At 41.3% G+C, this 21,256-nt stretch overlaps 1 protein-coding gene across 6 annotated transcripts in view; it reads left to right on the forward strand.

The window, feature by feature from the left end:
- The first annotated feature begins 9,431 nt into the window (after positions 1-9,431).
- Positions 9,432-21,256, forward strand: part of PIEZO2 (piezo type mechanosensitive ion channel component 2) — a 432,615-nt gene continuing 420,790 nt past the window's right edge. For 3 of the 6 annotated variants that reach the window (XM_040353950.1, XM_040353953.1, XM_040353952.1), the window contains exon 1: positions 13,330-13,847. In XM_040353950.1, the coding sequence (XP_040209884.1) occupies positions 13,784-13,847 (64 nt within the window). In that variant the 5' untranslated portion in view covers positions 13,330-13,783. Of the gene's footprint in view, positions 10,109-13,328; positions 13,848-21,256 lie in introns of those variants that run through there. The other 3 variants (XM_040353951.1, XM_040353956.1, XM_040353954.1) reach the window with 3 other exon arrangements.

The raw sequence follows: 21,256 nt of genomic DNA on the forward strand, positions 1-21,256 counted from the left end.
TCGGCGGGTTTCCTCCGACGTCTTCGGCGGGGGGTGGTGTGCTTCTTCTTCGGCTATCCGGGGGGGTCTTCTTCGGCTATCCGGGGGGTCTTCTTCACTCTCCGGGGTCTTCTGCTATGTTCGCCGCTCTCCGCTGTTGACTCGGCGCACCCCGGTTCTTCTCCAGCTGTCCAGTGCCTTCTCCTTCAGCGCTGAACGTCTATCTTCTTCTTCCGTGCTGTGACGTATTCTTCTTCTTCCGGGCTGTGACGTCATCTTCTTCTCTTCTCCAGATGTTGACACGCCGGCTCTTCTCGCTGAAATGACGGATGCGCGGCTTGCATCGGACCTATATAGGCCTCACAGTCCCATCATGCTCTGTACCTACCCATGTGATACCTACCCATGTGGGTAGGTATCAACATGGGTAGGTACCAGAGCATGATGGGATTGTGAGGTCTATATAAATCCGATGCAAGCCGCGCACCCGTCATTGCAGCGAGGGAAAGGCGACGTGTCAACATCGGGAGAAGAAGAGAAGTGAAGAACATGACGTCACAGCACGGAAGAAGAACTCACAGCACGGAAGGAGAAGAAGACGTACAGCACGGAAGAAGAAGGCACCGGACAGCGAGAGGAAGAACCGGGTGCGCCGAGTCAACAGCGGAGAGCGGCGAACATAGAAGGAGACCCCCGGAGAGTTGAGGAAGACCCCCCGGATAGCGGAGAAGACCCGTCGGGATAGCGGAAGAAGAAGCCCCCCCGCCGAAGACGCCGGAGGAAACCCGCCGGGGGGTGGGGGCTTTTTTAAAAGCGACCCCCCCCGGCGGTGGAAGAGAACCAGACGGCGGCCCCCACCCACCCGAAGACGTCAAAGAAGAAGCTCCCCCTGGTAAAAGAGCTAATAAAGAAGACAGGGGGAGCCTCCGGAGCAGAAAAATAAATTATTTTAAAAACCCTTGTGTGGTGTGTTTTATTAACTTTGACATTTTTCCTACAGGTGAATGGTTAGGGGTACGATGTACCCCATATCCATTCACTTAGGGTGGGGGGCCGGTATCTGGGGCCCCCTTATTAAATACCCCGACAACCAACGGCCAGGGTTGTCGGGAAGGGGCCCTGTCCTCATCAACATGGGGACAGGGTGCTCTGAGGTGGGGGGGCCGCAGTGCGCCCCCCTGCCCAGAGCACCCAACCCCCCCATGTTGAGGGCATGCAGCCTGGTACGGCTCAGGAGGGGGGGGGCGCTCGCTCGTCCCCACTCCCTTCCTGGCCGGCCGGGTAGCGTGCTTTGGATACGGGTCTGGTATGGATTGTAGGGGGACCTCCTACGCCGTTTTTTTCGGCGTAGGGGGACTCTCCTTACAACCCATAACAGACCTAAGGGCCCGGTATGCTCCTGAGGGGGAACCCATGCCAGATTTTTATTTAAAATTCATAATTCATAACAAACGCCGCACACGTGTAGAATTGGCGGGAATCCAAGTCGGATCTCCCGTCGCTTCTATGACGCACTTGCTGGGATGTGCTGTCACTATTCCAGTGAGTGCGAGATGTCGGCGAGATCTCGGCACCATGTCGCCGAGAATCAGCGCGATGCTGTCGTGCTAAAAACACAATATCACAAACACCTACTGTATGAGGTCACACTTAACCCCTTCAGCGCCCCCTAGTGGTTAACTCCCAAACTGCAATTTGCATTTTCACAGTAAACAATGCATTTTTATAGCATTTTTTGCTGTGAAAATGACAATGGTCCCAAAAATGTGTCAAAATTGTCCGATGTGTCCGCCATAATGTTGCAGTCACGAAAAAAAACGCTGATCGCCGCCATTAGTAGTAAAAAAAAAAAAAATTAATAAAAATGCAATAAAACTATCCCCTATTTTGTAAACGCTATAAATTTTGCGCAAACCAATCGATAAACGCTTATTGCAAATTTTTTACCAAAAATAGGTAGAATTCCTACGTATTGTCCTAAACTGAGGAAAAAAATACGTTTTTTTTATATATTTTTGGGGATATTTATTATAGCAAAAAGTAAAAAATATAGAATTTTTTTCAAACTTGTCGCTCTATTTTTGTTTATAGCGCAAAAAATAAAAACCGCAGAAGTGATCAAATACCACCAAAAGAAAGGTCTATTTGTGGGAAAAAAAGGACACCAATATTGTTTGGGAGCCACGTCGTATGACCGCGCAATTGTCAGTTAAAACGACGTAGTGCCGAATTGCAAAAACTGGCCAGGTCCCAGGTCTTAAGTGGTTAAACAGTATTATTTACCAACCAGGCATTACCTGTAAAAGAAGATGCCTTTAATTCTCTGCTGGCCTTTGGCACATGATGGCTTTTGGTAATTACAAATTACAAATTATTTGCCAAAATATTTTTTCCAACGCCCATGCATGTTCATTTATGTAATGCTGGAGGGGTTGTCTGTCTTTTGTTCTTCATACGTTTCCTTATGAATGTCTGAACCTGAAAACTATAAAGGCATTGAATGATGAGCATCACATCCTGTCCCCCAAAGGAGCTCATAATCGAATGATACACGTATTAAGACCAGTTTTGGAAAGAAGTCAATAAGTCTACCAGCATACTGAATTTGAAGAGCACCCACAGCAAACCTACACGGCCACAGGGAGAATGTACATATTGTGGAATTGAACCCAGCTGCAAAGCAAGAATGCTATTTACAGTAAAACCTTGGTTTGAAAGTAACTTGGTTTGAGAACGTTTTGCAAGACAAGCAACAATTTTTAATAACTTTTGACATGATATACAAGCAATGTCTTGATATAAAGTAGCGTCATGTCACAACTGAGTATAAAAGATAAGAGAGGCACCTGTAAGTGTAGCAATATGGTTACATTTAATGAAGGTACAACATTTAGCAAAATATTGCTACACTTAGAGGTGCCTCTCTTCTCTTTTATACTCTGTAGCTCCTGCTGGATTTTCTTCTAATACCCTTGTTGAGACTGACATGTGTGGATGGGCATTTTATGGTTACACAACTTATCACATTGCTATAATCTTTTTATATGTACTATAAACTGAAGGACTTATGAATAAATGGTTGTGGAACGAATTATTTGAGTTTCCATTATTTCTTATGGGGAAATTTGCTTTGATACACAGGTGCTTTGAATTACAAGCATGTATCTGGAATGAATTATGCTTGCAATCCAAGGTTTTACTGTATTTAATGCTGAATTCTGGGCAAGCAGATAAATACCCAGTTGAAATACATATATGGGAGCAATGTTATCTGGCATGGTATTTTCATGTCTGCCCATCCAGTCTCTACTGCAGTTAAGCACAGCTATGTCAGGGCAAGTGCATGCAGCACATGATTGGTCCCAAAAATTCCCTATCCCTTTCACAATATAATGCTGCGTACAGACGGTCGTTTTATGCGATGTTAAAAAACGACGTTTTTAAAAACGTCAATTTCATTGACCGTGTGTGGGGGAAAACGTCGCTTTATGTCTTGTAAAAAACGATAAAAAAAAATTGAAGCATGCTTCAATTTTATGTGTCGTTTTTCAAAACGTCGTTTTTTACTTCACAGAAATTGACTGTGTGTAGCAAAAAACGACGTTTCAAACGACGTTTTTACACCCGCGCATGCCCAGAAGCTAGCTTCAATGGAAAAACGTGGTGAACGTAACCTCGCTTTGCTAGAGCACTGTGAAAAAACGATGGTGTGAAAAACATAAGGGATAAAGCCTTCCTAGGGTGCAGTGTGAGGCTCTGACTACATCACCAGTGCCTCAATCAACCAAGAAATGTTAAACAATTTATTGTCAGTAACAAAAGAAAAATAACCCTTTGATTTAAGTAATGACTTGGGTGCATGCAGAATATATTTTTCCTGTTGGGGGAAAGGTATGCCTTAAAGTGGTAGTAAAGTCTACTTTGTCACTTTTACCTAAAGCTAAGCTTGTAATAATGCTTAACTGTAGATAAAATGAAGATCTCCTAAATGTGCATCGTTTAGGAGATATTCATGATTTGCAGCCGGTGACTAGGGATGAGCTTTATGTTCGGGTCGAACATGAGTTTGACTCAAACATTGGCTGTTCGCCGAATAGCAAATAATTTGGAGTGTTCGCGGCAAATTCGAAAGCCGCGGAACACCCTTTAAAAGTCTATGGGAGAAATAAAAAATGCTAATTTTTAAGGTTAATATGCAAGTTATTGTCATAAAAATAGTTTGGGGACCCAGGTCCTGCCCCAGGGGATATGTATCAATGGAAAAAAAAGTTTTAGAAACAGACATTTTTTCGGGAGCAGTGATTTTAATAATGCTTATAGTGAAAAAATAAAAGTGAAATATTCCTTTAAATTTCGTACCAGTGGGGTGTCTATAGTATGCCTGTAAAGTAGCGCATGTTTCCCGTGTTTATAACAGTCCCTGCACAAAAGGAAGGAAAAAAGTTATTTAAAACTACTCGCAGCTATAATGAATTGGTCCCGGCAATACAGATAAAAGTCATTGAAAAAAACAACATGGGTTCCCACCCCCAGTCCATTACCAGGCCCTTTGGGTCTGGTATGAATATTAAGGGGAACCATGAACCCCAAAAATGCGTCGGGGTCCCCCCAAATTACACTACCAGGACCTTCAGGTATGGATATTAAGGGTAACCCTGCGGCAATTTTTTTTAAAAAATGGCTAGGGGTTCCCCCCAAAAATCCATGCCAGACCCTTCAGGTCTAGTATGGATTTTAAGGGGAACCCCACGCCATTTTTTTTTTAAATTTTGTCGTGGGGTTTCCCCTAAAAATCCATACCAGACCCTTATCCGAGCATGCAACCTGGCAGGCCGCAGGAAAAGAGGGGGGCGAGAGAGCCCCCCTCCTGAACCGTACCAGGCTTATTGGAATCTGGAAGCCCCCTTTAACAAAGGGGACCCCCCAGATGCTGCCCCCCATGTGAATTGCTAACAGGGTAAATTGTATGTCAAAAGAGGAAAGGGGTAGGTCCTCTGCTCACTAAATAACAAACTACTGGGCAGGCTAAATAGACCTTACACAGTGTCCCATAATTTACAGACTCACCTCTAGGGTGCGGTCTCCGTGGGCCTATAACGAATGCAAAAACATTGTACCCCTACCATTTCGCCCAAAAAAGTGAGAAAAAAGGGAAAAAAAACACATACACAAAGTTGGGACAAGTCCTTTAAAAAAAAAAAAATTCCAGTGGCGTAATCCTTCTACGAGTCTGACCCGCCGCTACGGATAAAACCGCCTCCATATGAGGCTCCCGGCCGAATGACGCGTGACCTGCCTGACAGCTGTTTTATAACCGAGGGCAAGACCACCCGTGTTGTGGACGGGTGACCCCGCCCCCTCTGATGCACCGGGGGTTTCCCGTGATGCATCAGAGGGGGCGGGGTCGCCAGTGACACCATGAGGGAAACTGCCGGAAACTCCCGTTGCATTATAGGGGCGGGGTCACCCATCCACGTCACGGGTGGCCCCGCCCTTGGTTATATAACAGCTGTCAGTCGGGTCGCGTGTCATTGGGCTGGGAGCCACCTATGGAGGTGGCATCGTTCATAGCCGTGTGTCGGACTCATAGAAGGCTTACGGCGCTGTTTTTTTTTTTTAATTAAAGGACTTATCTTAACTTTGTGTGTGTGGGGTAAAATGTACCCCGTTACCAATTCACGTTGGAGGCGGCATCTGGGCGCCCCCTTTGGTAAAGGGGGCTTCCAGATTCCGATAAGCCCCCCGCCGCAGACCCCCACAACCACCGGGGAAGGGTTGGTGGGATGAGGCCCTTGTCCCCATCAACATGGGGACATCCTCCCCATGTTGAGGGCATGTGGCCTGGTATGGTTCAGGAGGGGGGGAGCTCTCTCATCCCCCCTCATTTCCTGCAGCCTGCCAGGTTGCATGCTCGCATAAGGGTCTGGTATGGATTTTTGGGGGACAATTTTCTGCAGGAACCAGACAAGATTTGAACCATGCGTGGGAAGGCTGAATGTACCAAGTTAAACGATCAACTGGGCACAACCAGCCTGCTGGATTAATTTGTGATTATCGCTCTTATAGCCGCTAGCAATAATAACTGTCTTCTCCCAACAAGGATTGCTTCCCCAGCTAACCTACCAGGAGAAGACAATTTCTCAGCAGGAGGGATTCTCCTATTAGAACTCTCTGTGTTGATGGGGGAATCAAGCTAATTTCTTTCCTGCAACCCCGGCCCGTCATATGACGTCCTGGGCTTTGTGGTACTTTGTGGGGCTATATCTGAATGATGCCTGAAGCTACAGGCATCATTCAGATATTCAAATATTGGCATTTTCAGCCGGCGATTCCCTACACAATAGGAATGATCATAGCTTTTTTCCGCCGCTTGATCGTTCCTACAGGCGGCGAAAGGGGATGTCCCCCCCCTCCCGCCGCCCTCCGTTCTTCTACCGCCTCACCTGTGCGATCGGTAAGTCGGTGACAGGAACCGCCGGCCCCTGGATGCAGATCACAGAGATTTCCGGCGGACCAGATGGTCGCCGAAGTCTCTATGATCGTCGGAGGCCGGGCGCGATGTTATGACGTCACGCCCGGCCTCTGCATTCAAAAAAACTGCGCCGCTTCGGCTGTAAAGCGGTGAATGTTTTTTTTTTTTTTTTTTTTAGCCTTCCAAGCCTAGAGGTGAGATGTGGGGTCTTATTGACCCCATATCTCACTGTAAAGAGGTCCTGTCATCCATATTCCTATAACAAGGGATGTTTACATTCCTTGTAATAGGAATAAAAGTGATCAAAAAATATATATATTTTTTAAATTGTCAAAATGTAAAAAAATAAATAAGTAAAATTAACAATAATAATACATTTTTTTTTTAAGTGCCCCTGTCCCTGTGTGCTCGCACGCAGAAGCGAACGCATACGTAAGACCCGCCCACATATGAAAATCGTGTTCAAACCACACATGTGAGGTATCGCCGCGAACGTTAGAGCGAGAGCAATAATTCTAGCCCCATCTCCTCTGTAACTCAAAACATGTAACCAGTAAAAAAATTTAAAGAGTCGCCCATGGAGATTTTTAAGTACCGAAGTTTGGCGTCATTCCACGAGCGTGTGCAATTTTGAAGCGTGACATGTTAGGTATCTATTTACTCAGCGCAACTTCATCTTTCACATTACACAAAAACATTGTGCTAACTTTACTGTTTTTTTTTTTTTTTAAAGCATGAAACTGTTTTTTTTTTAAAAACGCATTTGAAAAATTGCTGCACAAATACTGTGTGAGATAAAAAGTTGCAATGACCGCCATTGTATTCTCTAGGGTCTCTGTTAAAAAAATATATATAATGTTTGGGGGTTCTATGTCATTTTCTAGCAAAAAAAATAGCAAAAAAAGATGATCTTTACATGTAGAAACAAAGGCCCGGATTCACGTAGATCGGCGCATCTTTAGAGTGGCGTAGCGCATCCCATATGCGCTACGCCGACGTAACATAGAGAGGCAAGAACAGTATTCACAAAGCACTTGCTCCCTTTGTTGCGCCAGCGTAACGTAAATTGGCCGGCGTAAGCCCGCCTAATTCAAAGTAGGAAGGTAGTGGGCGTGATCTATTAAAATGAAGCGTGACCCCATGTAAATGAAGGGCCGAACGAACGGTGCATGCTCAGAATCACGTCGCATATACTCCCTAAGATACGACGGCTCAATGCCTATGACGTGAACGTAACCTACGCCCAGCCCCATTCACGTACGACTTATGTAAACGACGTAAAATACGGCGGCTGTTCCCTGGTCCATATCCTAACATGACTTACACCTGCTTTATGTGGCTTGACTTTACGCCGGACGTACGCCTTACGTAAATGGCGTAGATTACTGCGACGGGCGTAAGTACGTTCGTGAATCGGTGATTCGCCGGAGTAAGTGCTTTCTGAATCCGGCCCAATGTGTCAGAATTGGCCCGGGCCTGAAGTGGTTAAGGCTAGCCATACATGCTAAGATCAATAAATTCCTCCATCCACTATAAAGAGTGTGGATGGAGCAATCTACACTGCCAGCTATGTATTCAGACAGGCCGCAGCACCCGTACACCTGAACAGTGATTGCATTCGATAGGATGCAGTTCTTCTTTGTAAAATATTTTTTAACCTTTCTCTGTTGATTTTGAAGTTGACTTTTGTTGAGCTGAGTGGGTATAACAGGGCAAGTTCCAACTAATTTAGCAAGAATTGGCCAAAACTGGATGTTTTGGGCTGTATGGTCAGCCTCTATGTGCATGAACTTGAAAAGCAGGGGGAGACAGAGACTTAAATGAACGGCTTATGCCGCGTACACACGATTGGATTTCTGATGGGATAAAATACGATGGAATTTTTGGTCGGAATTTCCGATGAAACTGACTTTCATCAGTCTTGCATACACACTATCAGACTAAATTCCGACCGTGCCAAAACGCGGTGACATAAAACACTACGACGAGCCGAAAAAGTTTAATGCTTCTGAGCATGCGTCGACTTGATTCTGAGCATGCGTGGATTTTTCTCCGATGGAGTTCCACACAGACGATCTGAATTTACTATTGTTTTTTTTTTTTATCTGAAAAATTTAAAACATGTTCTATTTTTTTACACCGATGGAAAAAAGTCCCACACACGATTGGTTTCTCCGATGAAAAAAGTCCATCAGACTTTTTTCATCGGAAAAAACGATCGTGTGTACACGGCAAATACTGTTGTTGGAAATCTATGTTGGTTTTCAGGTCAATACAACATTGTTAGCATGCTCCTTATCAACACATTGATGGTGCTGATAATCAGCACCCAAGTTTAGACCTTGGTACATTGAATGTGTACCAAGGTCTAAACCTGAAAACCAACATAGATTTCCAACAACAGTATTTTACAAAGACCACTCAGGCCTCGTACACACGACCGAGTTTCTCGGCAAAAACCAGCAAGAAACTTGCTGGGAGATATTTTTTTGCCGGTCGTGTGTACATTTTCGTCTAGGAAACTGTCGAGAAACTCGACGAGCCAAAAAGAGAGCAAGTTCTCTATTTCCTCGTCGGGAATGGAGAAACTTGCCTTGTCGAGTTCCTCGACAGCCTAACAAGGAACTCGACAAGGAAAACGATGTGTTTCGCCCGTCGAGTTCCTAGGTCGTGTGTACGAGGCTTAAGCCGTTCATTTTAGTCCCTGATAAATATTTCCCAGTGTATGTAATCATACCCTTCTTTTTATTTTTTTGTAGATGTAAGCATTTTTCACTTGAGATTCTATATGTGTCAGGTTTCTTGAAAAAAAAAAAAAATAGAAAAATACACAACAAGCTGACTTCAAGGCTAATGTACAACCTCCAATATTTCCCTCCATGGGATTGGAAGGTATTGTTCAGATCTTACTGGTTCCTAGATGTACTTGCATAAGGCGGGGCCTGGAAACTTTCATTGAGGTGGTGTAGTGTGGCACAGAGAGCAGCCTGTAAAGCCAGAGGACTGAAGTGTGATAAGGAGGGGCTTGTATATTCCAAAAATTCAGCACAGTAAGCTAGTGACACTGCAGCATCCCTTAAAGCCTTGTGAACAGCCTCCACCTCTTGGACTGCAAAGAGAGACAGCAGCTTCTAGGATGAATCTTCCCATCCCATTGTCATCCAGTGCTTGGGGATAATTCTTGGACAGGGTCTGATATTTCTGACTGGGTCCTGGATTCCATAGCATGTTTGGAATATAAGAAGAAATCATTCTACAGACACAAATTAGACTCTGTACCTTCATTTATCAGAGAACTCTCACAGTCCTGTAATGGGAAACCATGATTGATCCCTTCACTGAGCAGAGAAATAGAACATTTTCCAAGCGCAAAATTCTGCAAGGGTATAGTACAAAGGACCCTACTCTGCCTAGGATTTGATGCTCTGGAAATGCAAGGACACTGCTAACAGCTTGCTTCTGAGCAATGCTAACCTGAGTACTCTCTGCCCTTGGGTGGACATAAAGGTTATGGGAATTCAATAGCTAGTGCGCAGTGCTTTTTTGCTTGCTTTTTCATTGTGAATAGAATTTTATACCAAGTTCCTGAAGTGATGGCATCAGAAGTTGTATGTGGACTCATCTTCAGATTGCTTCTCCCACTATGCCTGGTTGTTGGTGAGTAATTCTGTTAATAAGCATAACTACACCCTGAAGTATACCAACAGGGCCAACTGTCTGTATGTTTTAATGTTGCATGCTTTATTTTGACTTTAGAAGCCATGCAACTGTAATTTTCATATTGCTGAAAAGAACTGTCACTTTTATTAATTTGGGTGTGTTAGACATTTTAATTACCTATAATAATTAAGGGTGAGAAGACAAGTTCATAATTTCACTAGTGACAGTTTGGGTAGACAAAACCATATGGGTTACTAGAGCCAACTGTGCCTCTCAAGGTGGAAATGCTGAAAGTGTAATAATAATACAAAAAACAACAGTCACTGCCTCTACCTATAACTGGTCTTCACAGCAAGGAGCACTGGAAGGGGCAATAATAATAATAATACTCATAATAACAGAAGTTTGGGGAGACAAAACCATTTGAGTAACTAAAGCAAACTGAGCCTCTCAAGGGGGGGAAATACTGGGAGTTTAATAATAATAATAATGTTCATAATCATAGAAGTTTAGGTAATCAAAACCACCTGGGTAACTATAGCCAACTGAACTGTGCCTTTCATTGGTAATGCTTGAAGTGTAATAATAATAATAATACTAATAATAAAAATGACAGAAACCACCTGGGTAACTATAGCCAACAGTACTTGGGAATGCTTGAAGTGTAGTAATATTAATAATAATAATAATAGAAGTTTGGGTAATCAAAACCACCTGGGTAACTATCACCAAATGTGCCTCTTAGGAGGGATGCTTGAAGGGTAGTAATAAAAAAAGAAATGTAATAATTATAATAATTATCATAATAATTGTAATAATATTAATAATGATAATAGAAGTTTGGCTAGACAAAACCATCTGGGTAACTATAGGTAAATGTGCCTCCTAGGATGGAAATGCTGGAAGTGTAGTAGTAAGTATAATAATATTCATAATAAAAATACTACAATAGTATTAATAATAATTAATAATAGTGGTGTGGTTAGAAACAACTTCCTGGGTGACAACTGTTCCTCTTGGATGGGGGGGGGGGGGCGTATGCTGAAAGCGTAATAATAACAACAACCAGGGGCGGACTGACAACTCATGGGGCCCCCGGGCAATAGAAGATTATGGGGCCCCTCTGGCTTACAGATGGCCACCACGCCAGGAGGTAGTGCAGAGGCGGGCAGCTAAAATCTTGGGATATTCACATTAAAAGCATGTCATTTTCGGACATATCGGGGACAGATCTAAAAAAAACACAGATTTTTACATACTGTCCCTGGTTTTACTGAGCCTGGCAACCCGGATGGGGCCCCCTAGTGGCATGGGGCCCTCGGGCAGTGCCCGAGTGACTCAATGGTCAGTCCGCCCCTGACAACAACTACAATAATATTAAGTATTGCATTAATAATAAAACATAAAATATAATAGAAATGATAATCATCATCATAATAAATAATGTGGGTAAACAAAACTGCCTATGTAACTATGTGCCTCCCAGGGGCAAATGCTGGATGTGTAGTAGTAAGAATAATAATAATATTCATAATCAAAGTACTACAATAGTATTAGTAATAATAATATTATTAATAATAAATAATAGAGATGTGGTTAGACAAAACTGCCTGGGTATAATCATCATCATAATAAATAATGTGGGTAGACAAAACTGCCTATGTAACTATGTGCCTCCCAGGGGCAAATACTGGATGTGTAGTAGTAAGAAAAATAATATTCATAATCAAAGTACTACAATAGTATTAGTAATAATAATATTATTAATAATAAATAATAGAGATGTGGTTAGACAAAACTGCCTGGGTATAATCATAATCAAAATAAATAATGTGGGTAGACAACACTGCCTATGTAACTATGTGCCTCCCAGGGGCAAATGCTGGATGTGTAGTAGTAAGAATAATAATATTCATACTAAAAATACTACAATAGTATTAGTAATAAAAATATTATTAATAATAAATAATAGAGGTGTGGTTAGACAAAACTGCTTGGGTGACAACTGTTTCTCCTGGGGGGGGGGGGATGCTGAAAGTGTGATAATAACAACAACAACAACTACAATAATATTAAGTATTGCATTAATAATAAAACATAAAATATAATAGAAATAATAATCATCATCATCATAATAAATAATGTGGGTAGACAAAACTGCCTATGTAACTATGTGCCTCCCAGGGGCAAATGCTGGATGTGTAGTAGTAAGAATAATACTATTCATAATCAAAATACTACAATAGTATTAGTAATAATAATATTATTAATAATAAATAATAAAGATGTGGTTAGACAAAACTGCCTGGGTATAATCATCATCAAAATAATTAATGTGGGTAGACAAAACTGCCTATGTAACTATGTGCCTCCCAGGGGCAAATGCTAGATGTGTAGTAGTAAGAATAATAATATTCATAATCAAAGTACTACAATAGTATTAGTATTAATAGTAGTATTAATAATAAATAATAGAGGTGTGGTTAGACAAAACTGCCTGGGTGACAACTCCTGGGGGGGGGGGGGGGGGTATGCTGAAAGTGTAATAATAATAACAACTACAACAACAACAACTACAATAATATTAAGTATTGCATTAATAATAAAACATAAAATATAATAGAAATAATAATCATCATCAAAATAAATAATGTGGGTAGACAAAACTACCTGTGTAACGATGTGCCTCCCAGGGGAAAATGCTGGATGTGTAGTAGTAAGAATAATAATATTCATAATCAAAATACTACAATAGTATTTGTATTAATAGTAGTATTAATAATAAATAATAGAGGTGTGGTTAGACAAAACTGCCTGGGTGACAACTGTTCCTCCTGGGGTGGGGGGGGGGGGGCGGTATGCTGAAAGTGTAATAATAACAACAACAACAACTAAAATAATATTAAGTATTGCATTAATAATAAAACCTAAAGTATAATAGAAATAATAATCATGTGGGTAGACAAAACTGCCTATGTAACTATGTGCCTCCCAGGGGCAAATGCTGGATGTGTAATAATAACAACAGCAAATATAATAATAATGATAATAAAAGTGTAATAATAATAATAATGAGAAAAAATGCCCTTGCTTGTCTCACCATCCCAGTTGTTTTTGCTCCTGATCCTCATACTCACAATGGTACAGACTAGGGAAGGGAAGCTCCTGACTCCCATCAGAGTAAAGTTAATGTATACACCATATGCAGTTGCAGAGTACGATGGAGGCAGCAGAAGGGGTTAAAGTTGGGAGGTGGGACTGAGCTGGCCCTGACAGTCTGGGAGGAAAGGGGTCAGGACAGCAGAGAAGAACGGATCTGTACACCTTGGGGGGAGCAGAGCTTTGGGCGCTCGGTGGACACAGGAGAGAGAGAGAGAGCTCCGCTGCCCAGGTGCGGGACTCATGCGGCGTACAGCCGGGAGAGCCAGGCTGCGGGCACACGGTGCGATCTGTCTGCTGGCACGGGGTGCGATTTGTGCGGCACTGGGTGCGATCTGTGGGCTGGGACTGGCTGAGCAATGTTGGATCGGAGAGCAGGCAGAGTGTGAAAAGTTTCGGGGGTCATGTTCCCTGCCTCCCCCCTGCTGATCGCACCTATGCCTTGGCTGGGGAAGTGACTGGCAGCGCAGTAGGTGCCTTCTCTCCTCCGTATCGTTGGATCTCACAGAAGTCATGGCATCAGAGGTGGTGTGTGGGCTCATCTTCAGATTCCTGCTCCCAGCCTGCCTTCTTGTGGGTAAGTGGATTGTATATACTGTTCATGTCATAGTTAGCGACCGCTAAATAACTTTTCTCTGTCCTGAAGCTCTTCCTTTTACCTTGATATGTATATATATATATATATATATATATATATATATATATATATATATATATATATATATATATATATATTCTATCTATCTATCTATCTATCTATCTATCTATCCATCTATATCTATATATCTAGATAGGTAGATAGATCGATATATATATATATATATATATATATATATATATATATATATATATATATATATATATATATATATATATATATCCATACTGAGATCTATCCAGATGATCTGATATCCATAACCTCCCCATCACTGGGGTCAGTTTATGATGTCAGATTAGTCCCAAATCATCGCCTTCATTCATTGCTGTAAATAAATGCAATGTGCCCCTGGGCACAGCCCATAACGCCCTAGCATGACCCAGGGCAATATTTACAATGGGCCTGTTGTAGTCACATAAGGTGTCAGATCTATATGTTACAACATACTTGTGTCACTTATTTAAAATGCTACTTTGTTTGCTGTGCCAAGTGACCTCCTATGATATGAAATGTCCTTATTTTCGGATGACACCTTTTTTTTTTTGCAGTGTCATTAAACAACAGTATGACATGACACCTTGCTTTTTTTTTTTTTTTTGACACTTTTATGTGTTGTATGTTGCTGCATGTCAGTCAGTGTAACAACTTCCATCACAGTTTTGACACTAAAAAAAGTGAATAAATGGATCCAGACAAGTGATTAGCAATCATCCTCAGGAACATTAATATTTCAGAGAACACTCTCAATTGTTCTAGGATGTGAAGGCTGTAATGTTCCTCTACCCTAGTGCACAATAGAGAGCTATGGAATATTCAGCGGAGGCTTGACTAATTGCTTTCCTTGTTTTATTGTGGAACAACACTTTATATAACGATATACTCAATCCAAAATTAATTTTCCAAAATAATGTTACCAAGCAGTTATGCGTTTGGCAAAGCCAAGGGTGAATCCCCAAGAAAGGGTTTTCATTCCAACTAAATTTAGCACGGTAGGAAAGAAGTATAGACCAGTCATAGGTAGGGGCAGTGACTTTTGTTTGTTGTATTTAGGACATAAGTATGGCTTTTGGAGGTGCCAGGAATGGAATAATAATGTAAAGCCAAATAAAAGTCATGGTTTTAATTCCTGTTGCTTTCTCCAATGCTTTCACTGCTGCAATGGTCTATATGCCATATTATTGATATCGTATAGATATTGTAGATTTACAAAACATCTTATGCCGTGTACACACGTTCGGTTAAACCGATGAGAATGGTCTGATGGACCGTTTTCATCGAATGGACTGATCGTGTGTACGCGCCATCAGATCATGAAAACCGTATTCCATAAAAGGAGAATGAGGGCATTTCATTAATAAGGGCAAAGTCTCCTTTACACGACTGGATGTTTGATCCAAACACAATCTTCAATCCATAGAGTAAATCAAACTCACGAATCCCTAGAAAGGTCGTCAAATGATACAATCCTTGGGCGGTAGCTGAAGGGCTAACAGGTTGTAAGCTCCTTTGTCCAGGATAGTTTTTGTTATTTTTGTATGCGACTTTGCTTTTGTTGTGAACAACAGCGTTTACAAAGCTGGTTGGAAGCTGTTAAATTTGTTGTTGAATTATGGACACAAGACAATATCATGGTGAATTATTAATACAGAGTAAGTTTGGTAACTGGGAGTGCTATTCTTCTGCTTTGTAAAAAAAAAAACGCACGCTGAGATCAACATCTGTATTGTCGCTTCAGGCTATGTGTGGTCAGCCGCTTTCTGGCTTTGCATGATGACTGCAAGCTTTCAGTTAGACTGAGGGGTGCATTTAAGTGAATAGGAGCTGTAGACTTCCTAAATTCATTCTTATTTGTCTGGTGTATTTTTACCAAACAGACTTCCGTACAGGGGTCACTGAGGATCTTTGGTGTACATAAGGGGAAAGAGAATGTTCAAACATTTTTGCTGTATCAAAATATTTTTCAGGACTTTTGATCAGACTCAATAACCCTGCATGTGGTTTGAACGTGGGCCATTGGCACTGCTTTCAGCTGCTAAAGAGCTGCATGTGGCAGCTAGTCAGTTGCGCTGGGACTTCTGGCTCTTCAGCATCTGGATAGCAGCCGCTTGGCCATTCCTGCATTTGATGGCCAGCTTCTCTTTCCTGCCTTAAGTTATAAGCCGTTTAACTGTCTCCAGTATTCCAAGGACAAATGCCTATCTATAGTCCTTCCTCCATCGCTATTTGAAATCCTGCAAAATGCATTAGCAGATGGATAGGTCAAATAAAAGTTCTTTTACTAAAACATTGATTTTTTTGCATGCTTCCTTTACACAAATTAAGCCAATTCTAGTAAAATGCAAACCGGTAAAGTTAATTTGGGGGGTTTAATGACCATCTATAGAATTTATCAATTGATGGACAAAACCTATTTTCAAGTACAGTTTAATAGCTACACGGTAACGTATATTTAATAAAAGCATGGTATTTACACATTAATGTTATTATAGTGGATGCTTTGTGTGAGCTTACTAGGTCTATGTTAGGCAAACATAACATGACACATTAAACATGAGCCATGTACAATATTTGTATCCATACTTATCGCACTATATTAACACAATTACAAGCCTAATACAGTCTCAAGTAAGTAGCGTAATTTGATTTCCAGCATTGTTAGGCTATTATAATATTAGTGTCAGGACTGTGGATAAAAGCATTAACAATTCCTGTACATCTAAAGGCACTTCTGAAAGTCTCAAGGTGAGCTACAAAATAATAAACACATTTTAAATATTAATATATCATGCAGGAAGCAACAGGGAAAATGCAATATTGACTTCAAGAAAATGTTTATATACATTTAAGGGGTGCCAACTAAAACTTACAGTGCTGTATAGATACATTGATATATGGCAGTGCTCTCTTAGAAGATAAGTGCTCTATAAACAGCAGGAATTGCAGGATTTTGACAATGAGTTTTTCAATTTTGGGAGTCAGTAGGTTAGGATCCCAACCCCTTCACTGAGACAGTGGAAACTAGCAGTAGCATGCTCATAGTAGGTGTGCAATTGTGTATACATTTATGTATTGATCAATGGATCACACGTGTAAAAAAGGACAGTTATCCACTAGACTTCTTCTACATCTTGATAGTTACCATTATGTCTTAAAGCAGGGGTTTCCAAACTGCTGCCCGAGGGCCGGATTGAGCCCTTTGCTAGCCTTTATCTGGCTCTTGGGGCTTTATTCTTACCAATGATATGAGGCAATATTCCTCCCACTGACACCAGCATTTTGGCACTATATCTTGCACTGATACCAATGATGGGGTACTATTACTCCCATTAATACCAATCATGTTTATTCTCACTGATGCTGGGCACGGGACATTTTCCACCCTCACAGGCCACAATCTGCTCCCCTCTAAAGTCTAAAGGACAGGAAACTGTCCCTTTTGGTGGAAAAGTTTGTAGACTTGATATCCGAATGGAAATGAATCACCTGGCCTTCAGAAAAAAACTCAAGACCCACCTATTCTGAAGGCCAAAATTAGAAGGAAAATGGATACCAAGCACCTTGAGGCGATTCAGTTCGCATATGAAACGCTATACAAGTTTTTCATTCATTCATTCATTCTAGACCCCTGTTTTATAGGATCAGTTCAAGAAAACCTGTTTTGGAGCCTCATGGGTTGATGTAACCCCTGACTTATTATGTCTTTATACTCCAACTGTGAGATTTCTCTGCCATAATCCCTAACTCTGTTCCTGTTGACCTGGGAGTTTGAGGTGTTCCCACACACTTTTGTGTATACCCACATTTCATGTTGGATTTCCAAATTATTTAAAAAATGCAACAGGGAAAGTGTAAATACCTTTGAATGGTCACAGTAGGTGTGCAGACCCTGGAGTTCAAGTGTAGAGACCACACCAAGAGAGTCCTTGAGGGATAGAAGAAATTGTCGGGTGATTTAACTTCCCAGCATTTACCAAAAATGGAAACATCAGCTTTGGGTGCACTGACATATAAGAGGGTTAACAAATCAAATTAAGAAGTGAGAGGTGGGTTATGTTTTCCTGTAATCCCCCAAAATTGGCAGGTATAAAGGGGTGATTAGTAATGATCAGAAACACTGGCATATCATCCATGAAATTTGTAAAATGATGTGTAAGTGTATGTGAGACAATGTGTACTTGAGTCACCCCGTCTTGGCTGCAGTCATTTAATGGTGGCAATCATTCAGTGGATGGCATCTCTCACTGAGCCTTCTATTATAACTTTGCATTTGCGGAATGTTTATTTTCATACCACAATAGCCTCATATTTGAGGAAATGCACATTTAGTGAGAAGATAAGAGATGTCAATTAAGGCCAGGTCACTGTTCATTTAATGGCCCAGTCATGCGTTTCCAGGACCTTTTCTATTTATATAATTCATTTTCATTTAATGCAATACACCATTTTTCCATGCTACTATAGACGTACAATTACTTAATGTCTTCAAAAAGGGCTTTTCAGCTGAAAACGTAAACTGATATCGAATGACAACAATACACATATTGGATTATCAATACGTTAGCCTAAAATGAGAAAATGTATGATACATGAGCAGACTTACTCTAAGAAAAACATCACATAAATATAACATATTTACTATATTCTGTAAGTCTCTAAATATAGAACCCAAGAAAGCAGCGTCTGATCTTCTGGTCCTTCCCTGCACTCTGCATTATGTTAAATACAACATTCTAGGCTGATGCTTTAAGCTCAGTGTGTATGTATTCTAATGAATCACATCTAAAAATGTGAAGGTTTATTTAGATGGGGAAAGTGCAATGGTCAAAATGCATTCACCCATAGAAACCAATGAGAAAATATTGTCATCCTCGATGAAAACTATAAACTAATACAAAGTGCAATTGGGCTGATTGGCATTTATTATTGTATTGTTCACATTATCATTCCTCTTTGTAGTGCCTTGTTAAATAAACTTGACGTCAAGCTGTTTCCGTTTTTGAATCATATGCAGGGTTATGATTGTTCAGCTGCTGTATCTAATTTTCTTACATTTCTGATTAGGTGGATCATTGCATATGGAATAAGTGTGAGAATATACATATAAAATGTGATACTTCCTTGTGAATGCTATTCCAATCCTCAGCAAGATCAGATGATATCAATTGTTAATAAGAATTGCATCTTAAAAATGGTAAAAAAAAAACAGGTTTTATTCATGCAGAGACTACTATAAGGATTTTTTTTATATAGGTAAGAGCTTACAATTGAATGCCCTACTGCAGAAGTACTGAATTCAACACACACACAAGGGATAGTTTGGTCTGAAGTCAGTAAATCTTAAAGCGGAGTTCCACCTAAAAATAGAACTTCCGCTTAACCCACTCCTTGCCCCCTTACATGCCACATTTGGCATGTAATTTTTTTGGGGGGGGGGAGTGGGGGCTTCAGGAGAAGTGGGACTTCCTGTCCCACTTCCTCCTTCCACCGAGGGGCTGGTAAGGCGATTAGCTTAATCGCCTTATTGCAGCCCCTCCCTGTAGGCGAGCGCCTGTCCAATCGGACGACGCCGCGCCGCTCGCGCATGCGCAGTACCGCTCGCGCATGCGCAGTGGGTGCCCGGCCGTAAAGCCGAAATCTGTCACTGCCGGGTGCCCAAACTAAAATGAAGACGCCGCGCGTCGCTGCAACCGTGGAGCAGGTAAGTGTCTGTTTATTAAAAGCCAGCAGCTACACTTTTTGTAGCTGCTGACTTTTAATAAACTTAAAAAAAGGCTGGAATACCCCTTTAAGTAAGGACATTTTCAGGACACAGAAGCTTACAGGGACTAAGTTCCAAATCCTGGGTTTATCTTTGGATGTTGGGTACAGTTAACAAATGTGCTGATAAATATAAGCAAAAGCCCATTGGAGCATGGAGATGTACATGATCAGGAATAACATGAAGTGCATGAACTTTAAGGCAAGAAGGGTAACAGAGGCACTGTTTTTGGGATAGATGACTAATGCAGAAAGTAACTCAGTCTGCCCTCCCTGCAACAATCAATCTTTGTGCAGTCACATTTACATAAGCCAGCACATTGAAATATTCTGTAGCCGCATAACTGTTACTGTGACAGTATTTTATATAGAATAAATGTTCGCACTTTCTCTTTCCAAATATGAACGCATCATTTATTCACTCATTCATACATTCCTGTAGGTTTTGCATTGTCGAGCAACCTATATTGTTATGAGATGATGTACATGTAGACAGAGGCTTCCTGAAACATCTGCTGCTCTCCTTCAAATATTTGTCTGGTCGGTGTATTGTGTTGGTGCCTGCAGCTGATAGTAGTTGGTTAGAAGTCTCCGCCTTCCCATAAGTCAGGGTGCAGCTTCAAGATAACACTGCAAGGCAGATTGTCGTATGGATATTGTTACCGAAAACAGAAAATGTATTGCTGAAATATTCAGAAACTGTGCCTCTCAGCAGTATTGATAACTACCACTTTCACTATAATAGTTCATATTTTTTATATGGATATAGATAGAGGAATTAAAGGCAAATGAAGGGCAATTTAAACAGAATGTGCTACCAGTTAAGTATTAGGTTAGGGTTAGGTTATTTAGGTGTGGTGGTGTTGTAGCATAGAATATCACAGGATATACTCTATACTTACATAGCAGCAAACATGGATCTGTACTTTGAGTAAAACACATATGTTTAACTGTATAAATAATATATGCTTTTCTTTAAAGCAAATGTAAAAATAGTATTATTTAAAATTGCATCCCAAAAGAAACAACTAGAATCTGGCCTAGGTGCATGACCCCCTACACATCCTATAACATAACATCTGATGGGCCAACCATAGTTCTTCAAGTCTGTAAAGTATTACCGTATTTATCGGCATATGACACGCACCTTCATTTTAAGAGGGAAGTTTCAGGAAAAAAACTAAAATTTTAAATAAAGAACTTTGAAGCAAAATAAGGGTCAGTGCTCAGCAATGCAGCCTGATCAATGCCCATCCGCAGCCTCGCAATTGCCCATCAATGCCGCTTGATCACTGCCCATCTGCAGCTTCACAATTGCCCATCAATGCAGCTTGATCAATGCCCATCTGCAGCCTTGCAATTGCCAATCAATGCAGCTTAATCAATGCCCATCTGTAGCCTCACAATTGCCCATCGATGCAACTTGATTAATGCCCATCTGCAGCCTCCCCATTGCCATGAATGCAGCTTGATCAATGCCCATCCGCAGCCTCGCAATTGCCCATCAATGCCGCTTGATCACTGCCCATCTGCAGCTTCACAATTGCCCATCAATGCAGCTTGATCAATGC

The sequence above is a fragment of the Rana temporaria genome, chromosome 5 (assembly GCF_905171775.1).
Source record: "Rana temporaria chromosome 5, aRanTem1.1, whole genome shotgun sequence".
NCBI lineage: Eukaryota > Metazoa > Chordata > Amphibia > Anura > Ranidae > Rana > Rana temporaria.